The sequence below is a fragment of the Acipenser ruthenus genome, chromosome 8, assembly GCF_902713425.1.
Source record: "Acipenser ruthenus chromosome 8, fAciRut3.2 maternal haplotype, whole genome shotgun sequence".
Lineage (NCBI taxonomy): Eukaryota > Metazoa > Chordata > Actinopteri > Acipenseriformes > Acipenseridae > Acipenser > Acipenser ruthenus.
Genome location: NC_081196.1, coordinates 45,056,190 through 45,069,860, shown reverse-complemented (window position 1 = coordinate 45,069,860; position 13,671 = coordinate 45,056,190). Strand labels below are relative to the sequence as shown.

Below are 13,671 nucleotides of genomic sequence, written 5' to 3'. Positions count from 1 at the left end.
TAAATCGGTTAAGATTTTTTTCAAGTTTTACTTTTGATGTCTATTCATGTTTTACAAAATGTTTATATTTTTCTCAAACACCAGTAACCACCAAAGTAAGCACAATTTTACAGCCAATCACACTATCTTAATCATTTGCATATTTTTTGATTTTGTTTATTCAAGTATACCAATAGAAATGCTCAATATTAGCCCTTTTCCATTACTTCGTATCAATGTAAAAATAAAAATCTGGAGGGTTTGGACCCAAATCTAGAGTTTTTTATTTTTTATTTTTATTTTTGTATTTATTTTTTTTAATTATCTGGCAACACTGGGTGTGGTGAGAGAGGAAAGAGAGCTGAAGAACAGAGAAACAGCAAACCAGAGCCAGAGAGAAGCGGGACTAAAGAGAACCAAGGCCAGACTGCACTTAGTTGGCTGTAGCACCTGGCCAAAACAGTGTGCTTTGCACTTTCATTTCTTTTCTTTGATTATTTTGTCAGTCTGACGCTGCTCAGCTGTAGTTCTAATACTGGCTGGTGCAGCACGCTTCCCTGTCAAGTGGATTCCAGGCTTAATAAACCGCTGCACTCGAGAAGCTGAAATACCGGTGTGAGCCTGCCTTCATTTCCCGTACACTCTTTACAAACGTTATTAATAATACGTATCAAATAACCAGTACTATTGGTGTGTCTGTATGAGACGAAATTAGTTAAACTGTATTCAAATTAGTTCGGGTTTTTCAATATTACTAAAAATAATAACTGAAATAATAAGATAAATATACACACGCATAGCTATGGTTTAAATGTGATTATCTCAATAAAAAACGCACAATTATATGTTTGTTTTTACTCTGTTCTGAATCTCTGTCAACCTGCTGAGGAAGCTGCTACAGTTTAGTACTTTTGTAAAAGAAAAAAAAACCAAACGTGAATCCAAAAAGCAAAACCGTGACGATTTTACAATTTTACTGTTTCTGTCCGGTACAAAAAAATAATTTTGACAATCAGTTTTCTTGGGACATCTCCCTATGACCCGTTCGTAGTTACGGATTACAGGTTAATTATATGCTATGGCGTAATTTCTCTATAAAAGGTTTAATTCTCGTGTCTATTATTATTATTATTATTATTATTATTATTATTATTATTATTATTATTATTATTATTATAATAAATCCTACTAGTCGTGTTTAGTGCTGAGTACCAGTATCTTTATTAATGGGTTCTACAATCGATTGATTTAGGCTGGCCAGAGATTTCACGGTTAAAGGTCATCTACAAGGTATATATACATCAATTCATATTTTGAAACGTCAGAACTTAAAATTTAGCAAGCTATGTCTCAACTTAAATATTCTATGTATTGTTATGCAAACGTGTTATTGATTTAATTATGTCATTTTAGTGACACTTGATAGAAATAGTGTAATCGCGGCAGGGTATGTAGTGGATTGCAGAAACACTCGCTCTGGGGATGTGTGGGCCTGATGGGGAGAAGTGGAATGACATAGTTGGTGTAGGAAGAAGCTATTTGTCAAAATATATTTATGTATATATAACTTGTTTAAAGATAATGCAATACCATTTTTGAACTCGTTAAATGATATAATCAGGTGGGTTTTGACAATACTATCCACCGCTGATGGACTACTTGTGGCTTAGTTACTAATATTATTAATTTCCTGATACTGGATTACTTTGGTTAATGATTACTGTTGTGTGTCGTTTAGAAAGGTGACCAAATAATAAGTAATTCTGTTTACAAAGGTATCTGTCTGCAGTCCATCATCAGCTGTGTCTGTGCCGCGAACCTAGTGCGTGCACGCATCGTCATTTATTTGGGAAAACAACTAGATGACGTTCAGTGTGATGAAATTCAGGTTCTATCCCGTTGATCAAGAAGTTATGAAGGTTGCAGTTCAGTGAGTAAAGAAATGCATTAAAGGAAGCACGCATGCTTCCGGGTTTCGCTTTCTGGTTTTGTGGAGGATGATGAAGAAGCGGGTGATCTGGCTAATCAGTGGAATAAACAGAAGAATGATGAAGCTCCTGATTGCCCTCGCTTTGATCGCCTATATCGCCTGTAAGTATAAATCACACCTGCACGTTCACTAGTCCTAACCAAAACTGTGTTGATACCGACAGCACTAGAACAGAAAGCACTGATGTTTAATCTGTACACAGAACTAAAGAGGAAGTATTATGAATTACATTGTATTATTGATAATACCAGCGATACAAAACGCATCCTGTTTTACCAAAGTGTGGGACTGTTTCTGAAAATCCCTCTTAAGGGATTTTAGATTTCTTGGTTTTAGATGATAGATATGTACATTTCAATCTGGAGAGAGCAAGTTTCATCGCTATGACAACAGAATGGATGAGTCTGAGGCACACTTACACCAAGGATATTCTGTATATCCACGGTTCTCAACTTGGCCTTTACTTCCGTCATGTTTGTTTAAGTAATGTATTGTGTTTTTATATTTACAGATAAGTTACAGTAGTAAAAACATAAGAACTGACAGCTAATACCAAAAACATTTTTATAATTGCACCCGTCGACTCCATCTCTGTTACTGCGTTCAGAAAAGTGCATTTTTCGTATAGATTACGGTATGCCATCATTACCAGGGGATATTTGATGGAAATGTTGTCCAGTGATTTTTATATAGATTGTATATATTTTTTGTTGCAACTTTCTGTTATGTGGAATGTAAGATGTTTAAAGTTAAATTTCAGTTTTCGTTTGTTTGTTCAGCTAGAAAAAGCCACAAGTAAACCTCATGTTTATTACTATGAAAACGTGTCGATGGCCACTGTTTACTGTGAAGAAATTAAAATGGCAAGGAAAAAAAGATATATATATATATAATTTTGGGAATATAATATGGAGCACTGGAGATGGTGTGTTATTGCACTTCTGTGGTTTTATAAAAATAAACCGAAAAACAGACAGAAGAAAGGTTTGTTTTTTGGTGGTGTTTATTTTTAGATGCGATTTTTCAGTGTTTCTGTGCAAGGATGGAATGGAGTGGAATATTGATCATGCTTTTATGTAGCACCTTCAATGCACTTCAGAAACACTGCAACTGAAGCAGGGACTGACATTGAGTCAGCAATGTTGTACCTGGGTGCTACACAACAGCTTTGTTTTTTTGTTCATGTGTCTGCATTATTGTTGGTAAAAGTATTTTGAAGTCCCGTAGGCTTCCAGGTCCTAGAGGTGAATGAAATATTCCATTAATATTGCATATAAAATAGGCTTGGTTTCAGATATACTGAGGCAGTTAAAAAGTGTACACATTACTGTACTTGAAAGGCGCCTGTGGTGTAACGTCCTGATCAAGGCTGGTCTGCGCCCCTTGAAACTGCAGACTAAGACACAGAAATTGCAGTTCAGCGCTTCTTTGCACATTTTTATTTAACACAAAACAAAAGGTTTGAACAGAACAGTTCAAACTAAACAAAACTCTTCAAAACACACCAAGCTATGCTATCCTGTGCACAACCCGCTGCTCTCTGTCTTTCTTGCGCTCTCTTTCTCTTTCCACTCCACTCCCCCTGGCCACACTCCACACTTTTCAATTAAGCAATCAAACAAAGTGCCAGTTAACTTTTTAAACTGTGGCTGTGCAAAGGTGGCCATCTTGACCCTAGGCTGTTCCTCTACACCTGAACCAAGATGGCTGCAAGCCACAGAACACAAACACACACACAGAGCCTCTGCTGTGCCACACCCCTTTCCCATCCTTAACATTAGTCTACAAAGTTATTATGGCCTTCAGCAAAACCTGTTTAGAATATTGGAACAGATTATCTTCAGATCTAATCTTGTCATCTTGCAAAGAGTTTAACATTCCTGACCACATGACAGAGCAGTTGAGATCACAAGTCTGTTTCTGTGACATATGACAGCTTTACTGTCCTAAAGCTTTTTTTAACACACGCAGAACAAAACTTTCATCCTGTTATATTCCAGCGTTACACACTGTAGTACACATAAAATAACTTTTGAATATTCAGTTGAGCTGCATTTTTTAAACCCAGGCATTTTGTTTGTACTGTACTGTAGTTTGTTGCAAGAGTATGACGGCTTTGGTTTGAATAATACAATAAAACACACAAAAAGGCAACTTGGACTATATTTTTGAGAAGCCCCCTTTGCCTCAAAACTATCTAAAATTCTAATAAATTCTTATGGTTTAAGTTTTACTGATATTAAATGGCTGTATTCTATATTACATTTCAGAATCCACATTCATTTTTGATACTGTGCTTCATGTTAACTATTTTACTGCAAACGTAACCAGCATAAGGTCTTATCTGAAAAAAGTCCAAGTATCACTTTTCAATTTTTGTGGCTAACGTATTTTTAATACTTCATTGGCTTGGCAAGGGGTAATGTCTAATAAGTCAATCAAAGATGATGTTTCAGAAAGCTCATCTCTGAAAAGCTTTACAGTGGATGCCAGTTCCTGTTGGAGAAAATATGATGCCATAACCTCCTTTTATTAGTTTAGTATTGTGTTTTTATTCGGATGTTGCTGCTAGTAGGGATGTTAGATTCTGTTTACCTGAAACATTTAAACTTTCAGATAAAATGTTAACATATCATGAGAAGCCCTCAGTTAGAGAGTTAATTTTTATGATGTGCCAAAATGCAGTACCGTGGATGAAACTACATGTGTACAGTATTTATGTGTATACTGTAATGACTTTAAATAAATATTCAGTAAATAACCCCACACTGCACACCATCCTACTGTATAAATACTACAGCTTTCTGTTTGACATGCATATCTTTGATAATTATGAAACATTTAGGAACAATTCTAAACGCTTAACACTTGGAAAAATGTTTAAACTAATAACATTCGTACTTGTCATCAGGATTTCTTCCTATGGCACATGTGTGTGTCCATCAAGGAGTAAAAACAGTTTTGTAAATGATCATTATTATAAAAACTATTTCTCTTCTTTACTGCCAGCGTGCGTGCATTATTATTATTTTTTTTAATAGTCATCTTTTTGTTTTTCAGCTGTGTGGGGAACCTATACAAGTATGAGGTAATATTGTGGTCTTATTTTTTTAAATTTGCTGTTTGTATATTTAAAAATTACTGTTCTTATTGTTTTAATTCATAATTGCTAGTAAATATATATATATATATATATATATATATATATATATATATATATATATATATACTGGTACAGTTTTTCTGTACTACCAGTACTTTGTATTGTGAATTAAATACTTTGGATTCATTTTGTGTGTTCTTAGGCATTGCACATAAGAAAAGAACCCATGTAATGTAGTAAAATATACACTCTGGCCAATAAATTAGACTGGCCTTAATAGGAAATAAGACCCATTGCATAGCAGTTTGATCCATTCCTGGTTTTACTATGACACACCTTAATAATCAAGCTTGTAGTAAAACCTGGAATGGGTGAAACTGCTGCTGTATGCAACGGGTCTTCTTTCCATCCCTTCTATACAGGTCTCACATGTACAGTTTTGTAGAAAGTTACGTTATAGCAAACCTGTATTTTCATTTACAAACATCGGGCACTACAATAGGATAATATGTTAGCAGTGTGGAGTAGTGGTTAGGGCTCTGGACTCTTGACCGGAGGGTCGTGGGTTCAATCCCCGTGGAGGACACTGCTGCTGTACCCTTGAGCAAGGTACTTTACCCAGATTGCTCCAGTAAAAACCCAGCTGTATAAATAGGTAATTGTATGTAAAAATAATGTGTAAAAAATAATGTAATTAAATGTAAAAAATAATGTGATATCTTGTAACAATTGTAAGTCGCCCTGGATAAGGGCGTCTGCTAAGAAATAAATAATAATAATAATAATAAAGGAAGTTCTCAGTTCCCTTACCGTATTCTCAGAAACCTGTTAAACTTTCACTACCTGGTTCATTTCACCTCCCCTCTTCTGAGTCGAATCATGTTACTGGCTGAAAGCGTGTCAGTCAATAGGAGAAGCAGCTGGCTGGTTAATCACAGGAAAGATGCTGTTGAAGAGGTGGGGACAATTTCACCCTCTAGTAGAAATGACCAAGAAAGTGCAACACAATCTGAAAGCATGGTTGCAAACCGAGATTTTTTTATCCTAGTGTAGTTTTAGGTATCCTTTCAAAAGTGCACATTTTATTAGCTACAGCCAGTTTTAGTTAACTTTTTTGTTTTGGTCAAAGGTCTGTGTTATTTTAAAGTTTTTGCTGTCAACATTAAAGTGTCAAGGAAGCAAAGGTTTTTAATCCTGTTAGTAACCACAACTCTCCTGTGTTCTTTTTGCTGTAGGACCATACAAGAAAACGGGGAACTGCAAATTGAGAGGAAGATTGAAGAGGTTGGTTCTTGTTTATTTTTATTTTTAGTCTGGAGGGTAACATGCTTGCTTATCACACACTCAAAAGAGTAATGCATGTATCAATACTAACAGTCTCCTCTGTAATGTTTATTTTTTGTCTGGTTGATCCCTGATGCTGCATGTCAAATAAAAAAAATAAAAAATGCGTACTATTTTTTTATTTTTAAGTACAAATGTTCGTATGAGAATACAAGGTTTTTTGGTACATTTAAGTTTGACAATCTGTCCTCAAAGTTTTAGCATGTTTAAAAAAAAAAAAAAAAAAAACATAACCATAAATGGAATGAATTGTTCTATCTGTAACATAAGTCATAATGAATACAAACATGCCTTTTACACAGTCTATGGTTCACTCTGATCTTTCTATTCACCTCTTAAAGCCTTGAATTTACATGCCACAGTAGTTATATGCATGCCAAAAGCAAAGGTTATTTAAAAATAAATAAGTTAAGGACTCATGAAGTTCTTAAACATAATTATATTGAATGTAATTATGATGTACATTTTTTTTATTTATTTATTTATTTATTTATTTATTTATTTATTTTTTGCAGGTAATTGCACCCCTGCGGGAGAAAATCCGAGATTTGGAAGTCAGGTATGTTCTGTGAAATTAAATGACAGATGAGTTTTGACAACCTGCAAGTCACACCACAGTAGTGATGTCTTGTATTTTTGATTGTGATTTCATTTTAACTGAGAGAATGAGGTGTCATTTGAGGTGAGGAGACTTGTATATCTTGATGGTGTCAAAATGTTGTGGCTTCTGTAAATCATTTTAAAGTTGATCATTTCTTGAATAAGTTGCTTAAAAAAATGAAATGGCATTACGTAGTTTAATGAAAATTGGTTAAGTGGTATTTAAGGCCTATATGTCATTAGATAAGAAAAGGTGTTAGTATCATGGTAAAAATATATGATTGAGTTTAGTATGTTGAATAACTTGTTGTGTTCTCAAGATACATGCAAAATATGAAGTGTGACATACAAATGAAACTTTATGCTAAACACCAAGTTTCATCATAATAGGACAAATGGTTTTCCGGATTGTGATCAGGTGGCTTGCAGGGGTGACGTCAGACCAGAAACACAGACGCAGGAAGTAGGGGGGCAAAGCTGGAGTGCAACGGCACTCAGCTATTTTATTAAATAATAAGAAAACTAAAGATTTAAACAAACACACTGAACAAAAAGGTGTGTTGGCCAAACAAACAGAAATAAACAAATAAGTATCGTGCTGGTGTATAAACCAGCACGCTTAGCAGTTGCTTATGTTTTAATTTCTCTCCTTGCTCGCTCTCCCGTACTCTCCTCTGTACACACTTCCTGAGCGCAGACAGATGTAGGCTTTTATATTCTGGCCGAGGGGTTAACTAGCTAGTAATTAATTAATTGTCTTATTACCCCTCGGCCACAGTCTGCACGAGTTTAGTAAGGATGCGTGACTGTCAGCTAGTTAAATAATCGGTAGCTGATCAGTCACGCATCCTCACAAGGTTTTAAAAAGACAAGACAAAACAATAACAAATAACAAACAGCTTTTATAAACATAAATCATAATATAAATAAATAACAAACAAAGGGGCGGGACACTCCGCCACACAGATGCAAAAAAGTAAAGTGTGACATAGACATACGGACATATAGAAGTACAGATTACCAGACAAGTTTATTTCCTTAAGCTGTAATAACCAAGGCTATACTTGCCTTTCATTAGCATGTTGATGTATTCCAGTGGTCCGCATGGAAACTGTGTGGCTGTTAGGTATAGATCTATTCATTTAGCAATTCAAGTGAAAAGAACTTGAGGTAAAACTGGAATTACTAGGCAGGCATTTCAGCCACACATGGTCAGAACATCAAGCTTGTTACACTAAAGTGACTAAGTTGTTTATTATTATTTTTGTCGCACTTCTTATTTTCACACTAATGGGGCCAAATGCACTTTGGTATGAAGATATTCATTAATCTGTCTTACAAAGTTTTCCTTTGTGACATTTATAAGGGCCACATTTGTACTTCTAAAAAAAATTAAATGACTATATTCGTATTGCTTATTCATGTACATTTTCACAGAGGTTATTCCTCTGTGTTGACTTGGGGAATTAAAGCTTTGAAGTGTCCAAGGCACTGACCTCAAGGCAGTGGCACTTTTGAAACTTTAATGCACAGCAGACAGCACAGTCATCTCATCCCTTAGCAACCGATGCTGTAAAAAGGCCTTGACCATTTCTCTCTGGAACAGCTTGTTTTGTTCTTAAAAGCTAAAGAAAAAAACAACATGAAGTATGTCATTCTCAATAGCACTTCTTAATGCTGATGCATTGAGAGACAAAAAAAAACACATGCACTGACAGAATATGCTGCAAATTAAGCTTAGCAGAAAGGCAGGATTCGGACATTCTCGATTCTCCCTGAACTGCAAGCCTTCTGCTTCCATTTAGGGTCCTACAATAAACATGTATTGGGCTGTTCATGCTCGATATAATACTTGTTTTGTAGAATTATCATATAGTACTGTAACTATAGTGGTACCCAAAAAATTGGTTTCTGCCATGGGGACTGCCAATACTGTCACCCTTCTCAAAACATTGATGCATTCTGGCACAGTGGATGGGTGCATTATTGTCTTGGAGTAATGATCACCACCCGGGTACAAGTTCAATATCTGTGGGTGAGCTTGTTCTGTAATGATGCTTAAGTAAACCATAGCATTTGTTCAGCCTTCTGGAGTAATCAAGAGACCAAGGGTAAACCAGGGAAACATGTCCCTTACCATGCCACTGCCACCAGAAGCCTGGAAAATTGGAACCATGCAGGAGGGGTTGAGTGAGCCAGTATGTTTTTGAGCTCCCCTGTCCGTGCGATCCTGCCTTGTGAGACCACATCGCTTTCCTCCAGTCATCAACATTCTGATCTCTCCACTGCTTACACAGAGTTGAGTGGTTTATCCAGCTGCAGTAGTTCTTTGTATAGTACGGTTAGAGATGGATGTGGGCCCACCATGCATTGAAGGTTTCTGTCATTTGATCTACCGTTTGACCGTGTTTACCATTACAGTAATTGTTTGCTGCCACATCTGCCTCGCTTGGTGACCACTTTCCCTTTGTTTTGCCATTGCTTATACACAATGATGATGACCCAAGTCTTGGGGTAGCCTACCATAGTGTGCAGCTGTGTCCCTTCATATCTTCTTTTTTATTATTCTTTTGCCTTTAACACATAAGGGGCAAAATATGTTTTATTGAATATGCATGTGTTTGAGGAAGAAAACAAAAAACAGATTGCATTTTGTGTACACCCATATGTGATTGTTGTAATTATGATGTATCTTGGAAAGGAACCCATATTTTTACCAAACAGTTTTTTTTTTGTTTTTTTTTTAATTAAAGCTTCTTTATAGAAAGAAAGTATAATGATAATTCAGTCTGTCATGTAATTACATGTTGCCTTGAGGTACATACTGTATACCCTATCTAAAGAATTTATTTTGTCTATTGTGATCAGACATGGAGAAGAGTTGCTTTACACAACTGATTTATGTTCGTTTTTTTTTCCAGTTTCACTCAGAAATACCCTCCGGTAAAGTTCTTGTCTGAAAAGGACCGCAAACGGATTCTAGTAAGTGGTGTTGTCCCGTGAAATATATGTAAAAAGCTTCATTGTTATTAAAATTAAAGTGGTGTTTAAAGGATTATTCTACAGATGTGAAATGGAGTACGGCTCTTGATTTATAATGTATTTTTTAATATAATATGTAACAACCAAGGGCTGATATCAATTGATAAACTGAGACTTGTATTTTCACAATAACTCAACACTGCAGACCTCTTTGGTGTTCTGGGAAAAATAACTCCACTCAACTAACACTGAAACATAGTTTATAGTATGGTTGTCTTTTTGCAGTTACTTAGAACTGAATCAGTTAATGGTGTTGAATATTAGAATTAAATAACTTTAAAATATATCTTCAAATACAACACTAGTTTCCTTTGAATAGTTAGAAGAAAAGGACATGTGAGAATCTGTCATTTATTTCTCCATTTATGTTTTCGCAAACCACTCGTGTGCTGCTAATAATTCTACAAAAATGTGTCTTGGAAATGACAGTTTTTGAAATATATTCTGTTAATTATGATCATATGGTTCCTTTTCATTTTCATTTAGCTTTTATCAGAATGTCAGTAGGCTCCAACAGTTTTGGTGTGGGTTTTTTTTTTTGTTTGTTTTGATATCCTCTTGGAACATCCAAGTGTAAACCTTTCCTTCAATGTAATCCTTGTGAACCCTCTCGAAATTATCCAGTTTACCTTTATGCCAATCCTTTTTGTAGTGTAATCCTGTCCCGTAATTTTTGCAACTCCTCCAATTGAATTCATTCTGAATTGCCAGTTATAGTTTTCAATTTCTTTGGTAACATTTGGAATCTGTTTTTGTCCTTGTTCACTAGCCAATAGTAATAAATCAAGGTTACAGTATACTGTATCAAACTAAAATGATGGTGAAGCCATTTATTTTATTTTCATTTAGAAAAATGATAATATATATATATATTTCATCTAGGGTTGCTGTGACGTCATAAATTACGAGACCGAAGGTCGAATAATTTATAAACTGTCACAGAAACCCGAGATGGAATTGTTTTCCTGTAACTCACTGAAGAAGCCCATGTATTATTTTTTATAATACATGGATACCCTTGTGATGCTAATATTAAAGAAGATGAGGTTCAGCAGTACAGTTCGGTTTTTTTTTCTTTTCCTTTTTTTTTTTTTTAAATAGTGTTTTTCTTTGTTGTACAGCCGTTCTGTGTCGTTATCCATTTCTCTGAGATACGAATGTACCACGTTTTACATTTTTTTTTTTTTTTTTTTTTTTTTTTTAAACGTATTCTCATTTTGTTGCTCATTAATGAACATTTCTGTACTGTGGGTGTTGTCAAGTGATTGAAAACAAGACATTTTGTGTTTGAATTGAAAGTGATGATCTCAAGGAGTCAAATGGGTCAAAGTTCAAGTATATTTTCCTCTAGAGGAATTGTCACTTTTTGACGTCACTGCTGTGGTATTATGCCTTTTTTCAAGAATGGCTCAGGATGCAAGTATAGCCTTCATCCATCCATCCATCCATTTATTTATTTATTTATTTATTTATTTATTTATTTATAGAATTGTATAGAGATTTACTGTATATTGAGACATACATATAGAAATACTGTATCTGTATTGTAAATACTGTGGATTCATGTTGGGATGTAGCTGAATGAAAAATCTAAATAACAGGAGTAGTATTACAATCATAGTTATCCTTCTTTGCATAGTAAAAATTTCCCCTCTGGTCAAAACGAAGTTGCCTTCAACTCGTTCACGATCGAACCGTTGGGGAAAATGATCAGCTGACAAACAAAGCCTTGGAGTGTTTTATCCCTTGACTGTGTCCAGCTTACCTGTGACGCACACACACCTGTTGATACTGCAGCACACACTGTATATGTGATTGTTACAGTATACTGTATGCTTTCAAAACACATTTCTACAATGCAAATGTGGTCTTTGAACAGACACTGTTGATATAATAGGATTGCTGAGCTCTAGATTAAGTCGCAGTGACACTGCTGTTTGTCAGCATCTGTTCACTAAATGATAAATTAAAAAAAACCCTGCAAAATAAAGTGTGTTTGCTTTATATCACCAGTTATAATGTATTAAAACTAAAGGGCTAGCTTGGCTGTTTCCATTTTTAAATGGTATGTATTGATGTCATAGCAATGACACTGCAGAATTGTTTTACTCTAAATAATTGACACACCCTAATACACACCCAAGCACACATGTAAGCGGCTTTGTACATAATGTGATAGTTTTCTCAGCTTTTGTTCTGGATCTTCTGTACACAGTATGGCAGATATATTCAATGTATACGTAACGGTACAGAGCAGACGTAAATGTTGTTTTGTTTTTTTTAAAAGCATGTTATTCGTGTCATCCCTCTGTTGCACTCACTAGCCTAATAGTCACATTCCCTAAATAAATAAAATGGCACATCTATCTCCATGCAGCTAACTGGAGGAGCAGGGTTTGTGGGATCCCACTTGGCTGATAAACTCATGATGGATGGTCATGAAGTCACGGTGGTAGACAACTTCTTCACGGGCCGTAAAAGAAATGTAGAACACTGGATTGGACATGAGAACTTCGAACTGATCAACCATGATGTTGTCGAACCACTGTACATTGAAGGTGAGTCGGGTGCATTTATTACAGTTTTTATGTGAGCCGCCTCCTTTACAGGTGCGTTAGCAGGCAATCATGTACTTTGAAGTTGTGGTTTGTCAAGTAAACTACCTTAAATGTCCTGTCTTTGACAAATGTAGCCTAATATTTAACCATTTTTGTACTGCTTAATGTGTTAATGTGTTGTATCCAATTTTGTTTAAAAAAAAAAAAGAATTCCCATGTTCCCTACATTTTGAAGTTTCATTGTGATTTGTCAGATTTGAGCTGGCCATGCTTACAAACAATACATGTTTTGTTATTGTATTGAAAAGGGTGAGTTTCAGATTATTTCACTTTTTTAATGAAAGCTTAGTGTGTGCACATTCATTTCATGTATGACATGTACCTGTAACCTTTATAGTTAGTTATAGCCACAAATCTAACAACAGTAAAATAAAAAACTGATGACAATAGCTCTTTCTGTGCTTTTGAACACTTTGAGCCACTTGTACACAAATACACCTGCATCAGTTGGGTGTAGTCTGAGTTGCGATTTAAATATATTTGTTTTCACAGCCTTGCGATACTAGTAAATTCCCTGCAATGTTTGAATTTCACAAAAATATATCCAGTATATTCACGATGCAAACAGAGTTGAATAAAGTTGCCTTCATTTGCAGATTCTTTGAATATCTGGCCCTTGGTTCTTCTTGTCTTCACTGTTGTTCTCTGGTTATGAAAGCTTTTACAATACATTGTACTTTAGTACAGCTATAGAAATGGTTTGGTTCAGTTTAGCTGCCTACAGTACAAAGACATATTTAATTGCATTCCTATTTCTTTAATTTCGCTTTACATAATAACTGGGCAGTTATTTAATTGGCATCTTTTATTTTGCAAATATACAGTATTGCAGCAACGCAATTAAGTCTTTGGAACACGTGTCATTGTTAAAAATGTCAGACCATTTTCCAGTGAAAAGTTCATTCATATTGCAGTATAAAAGAGGTTAGCATAGTGGACTGTGGGTAGATACAACTATCTGCTGTAAAATCTTATTTAGATAAAGACAGCTATTA

General features: G+C 35.2%; 1 protein-coding gene across 3 annotated transcripts in view; it reads left to right on the top strand.

The window, feature by feature from the left end:
* The first annotated feature begins 1,231 nt into the window (after positions 1 to 1,231).
* LOC117407278 (UDP-glucuronic acid decarboxylase 1) overlaps positions 1,232 to 13,671 on the top strand; it is a 34,708-nt gene continuing 22,268 nt past the window's right edge. The window contains exons 1-7 of one of the 3 annotated variants that reach the window (XM_059029085.1): positions 1,232 to 1,269; positions 1,755 to 2,070; positions 5,030 to 5,057; positions 6,308 to 6,356; positions 6,932 to 6,975; positions 9,938 to 9,998; positions 12,436 to 12,616. In XM_059029085.1, coding sequence (XP_058885068.1) covers positions 1,977 to 2,070; positions 5,030 to 5,057; positions 6,308 to 6,356; positions 6,932 to 6,975; positions 9,938 to 9,998; positions 12,436 to 12,616 — 457 coding nt within the window. In that variant the 5' untranslated portion in view covers positions 1,232 to 1,269; positions 1,755 to 1,976. Of the gene's footprint in view, positions 1,270 to 1,356; positions 2,071 to 5,029; positions 5,058 to 6,307; positions 6,357 to 6,931; positions 6,976 to 9,937; positions 9,999 to 12,435; positions 12,617 to 13,671 lie in introns of those variants that run through there. The other 2 variants (XM_059029084.1, XM_059029083.1) reach the window with 2 other exon arrangements.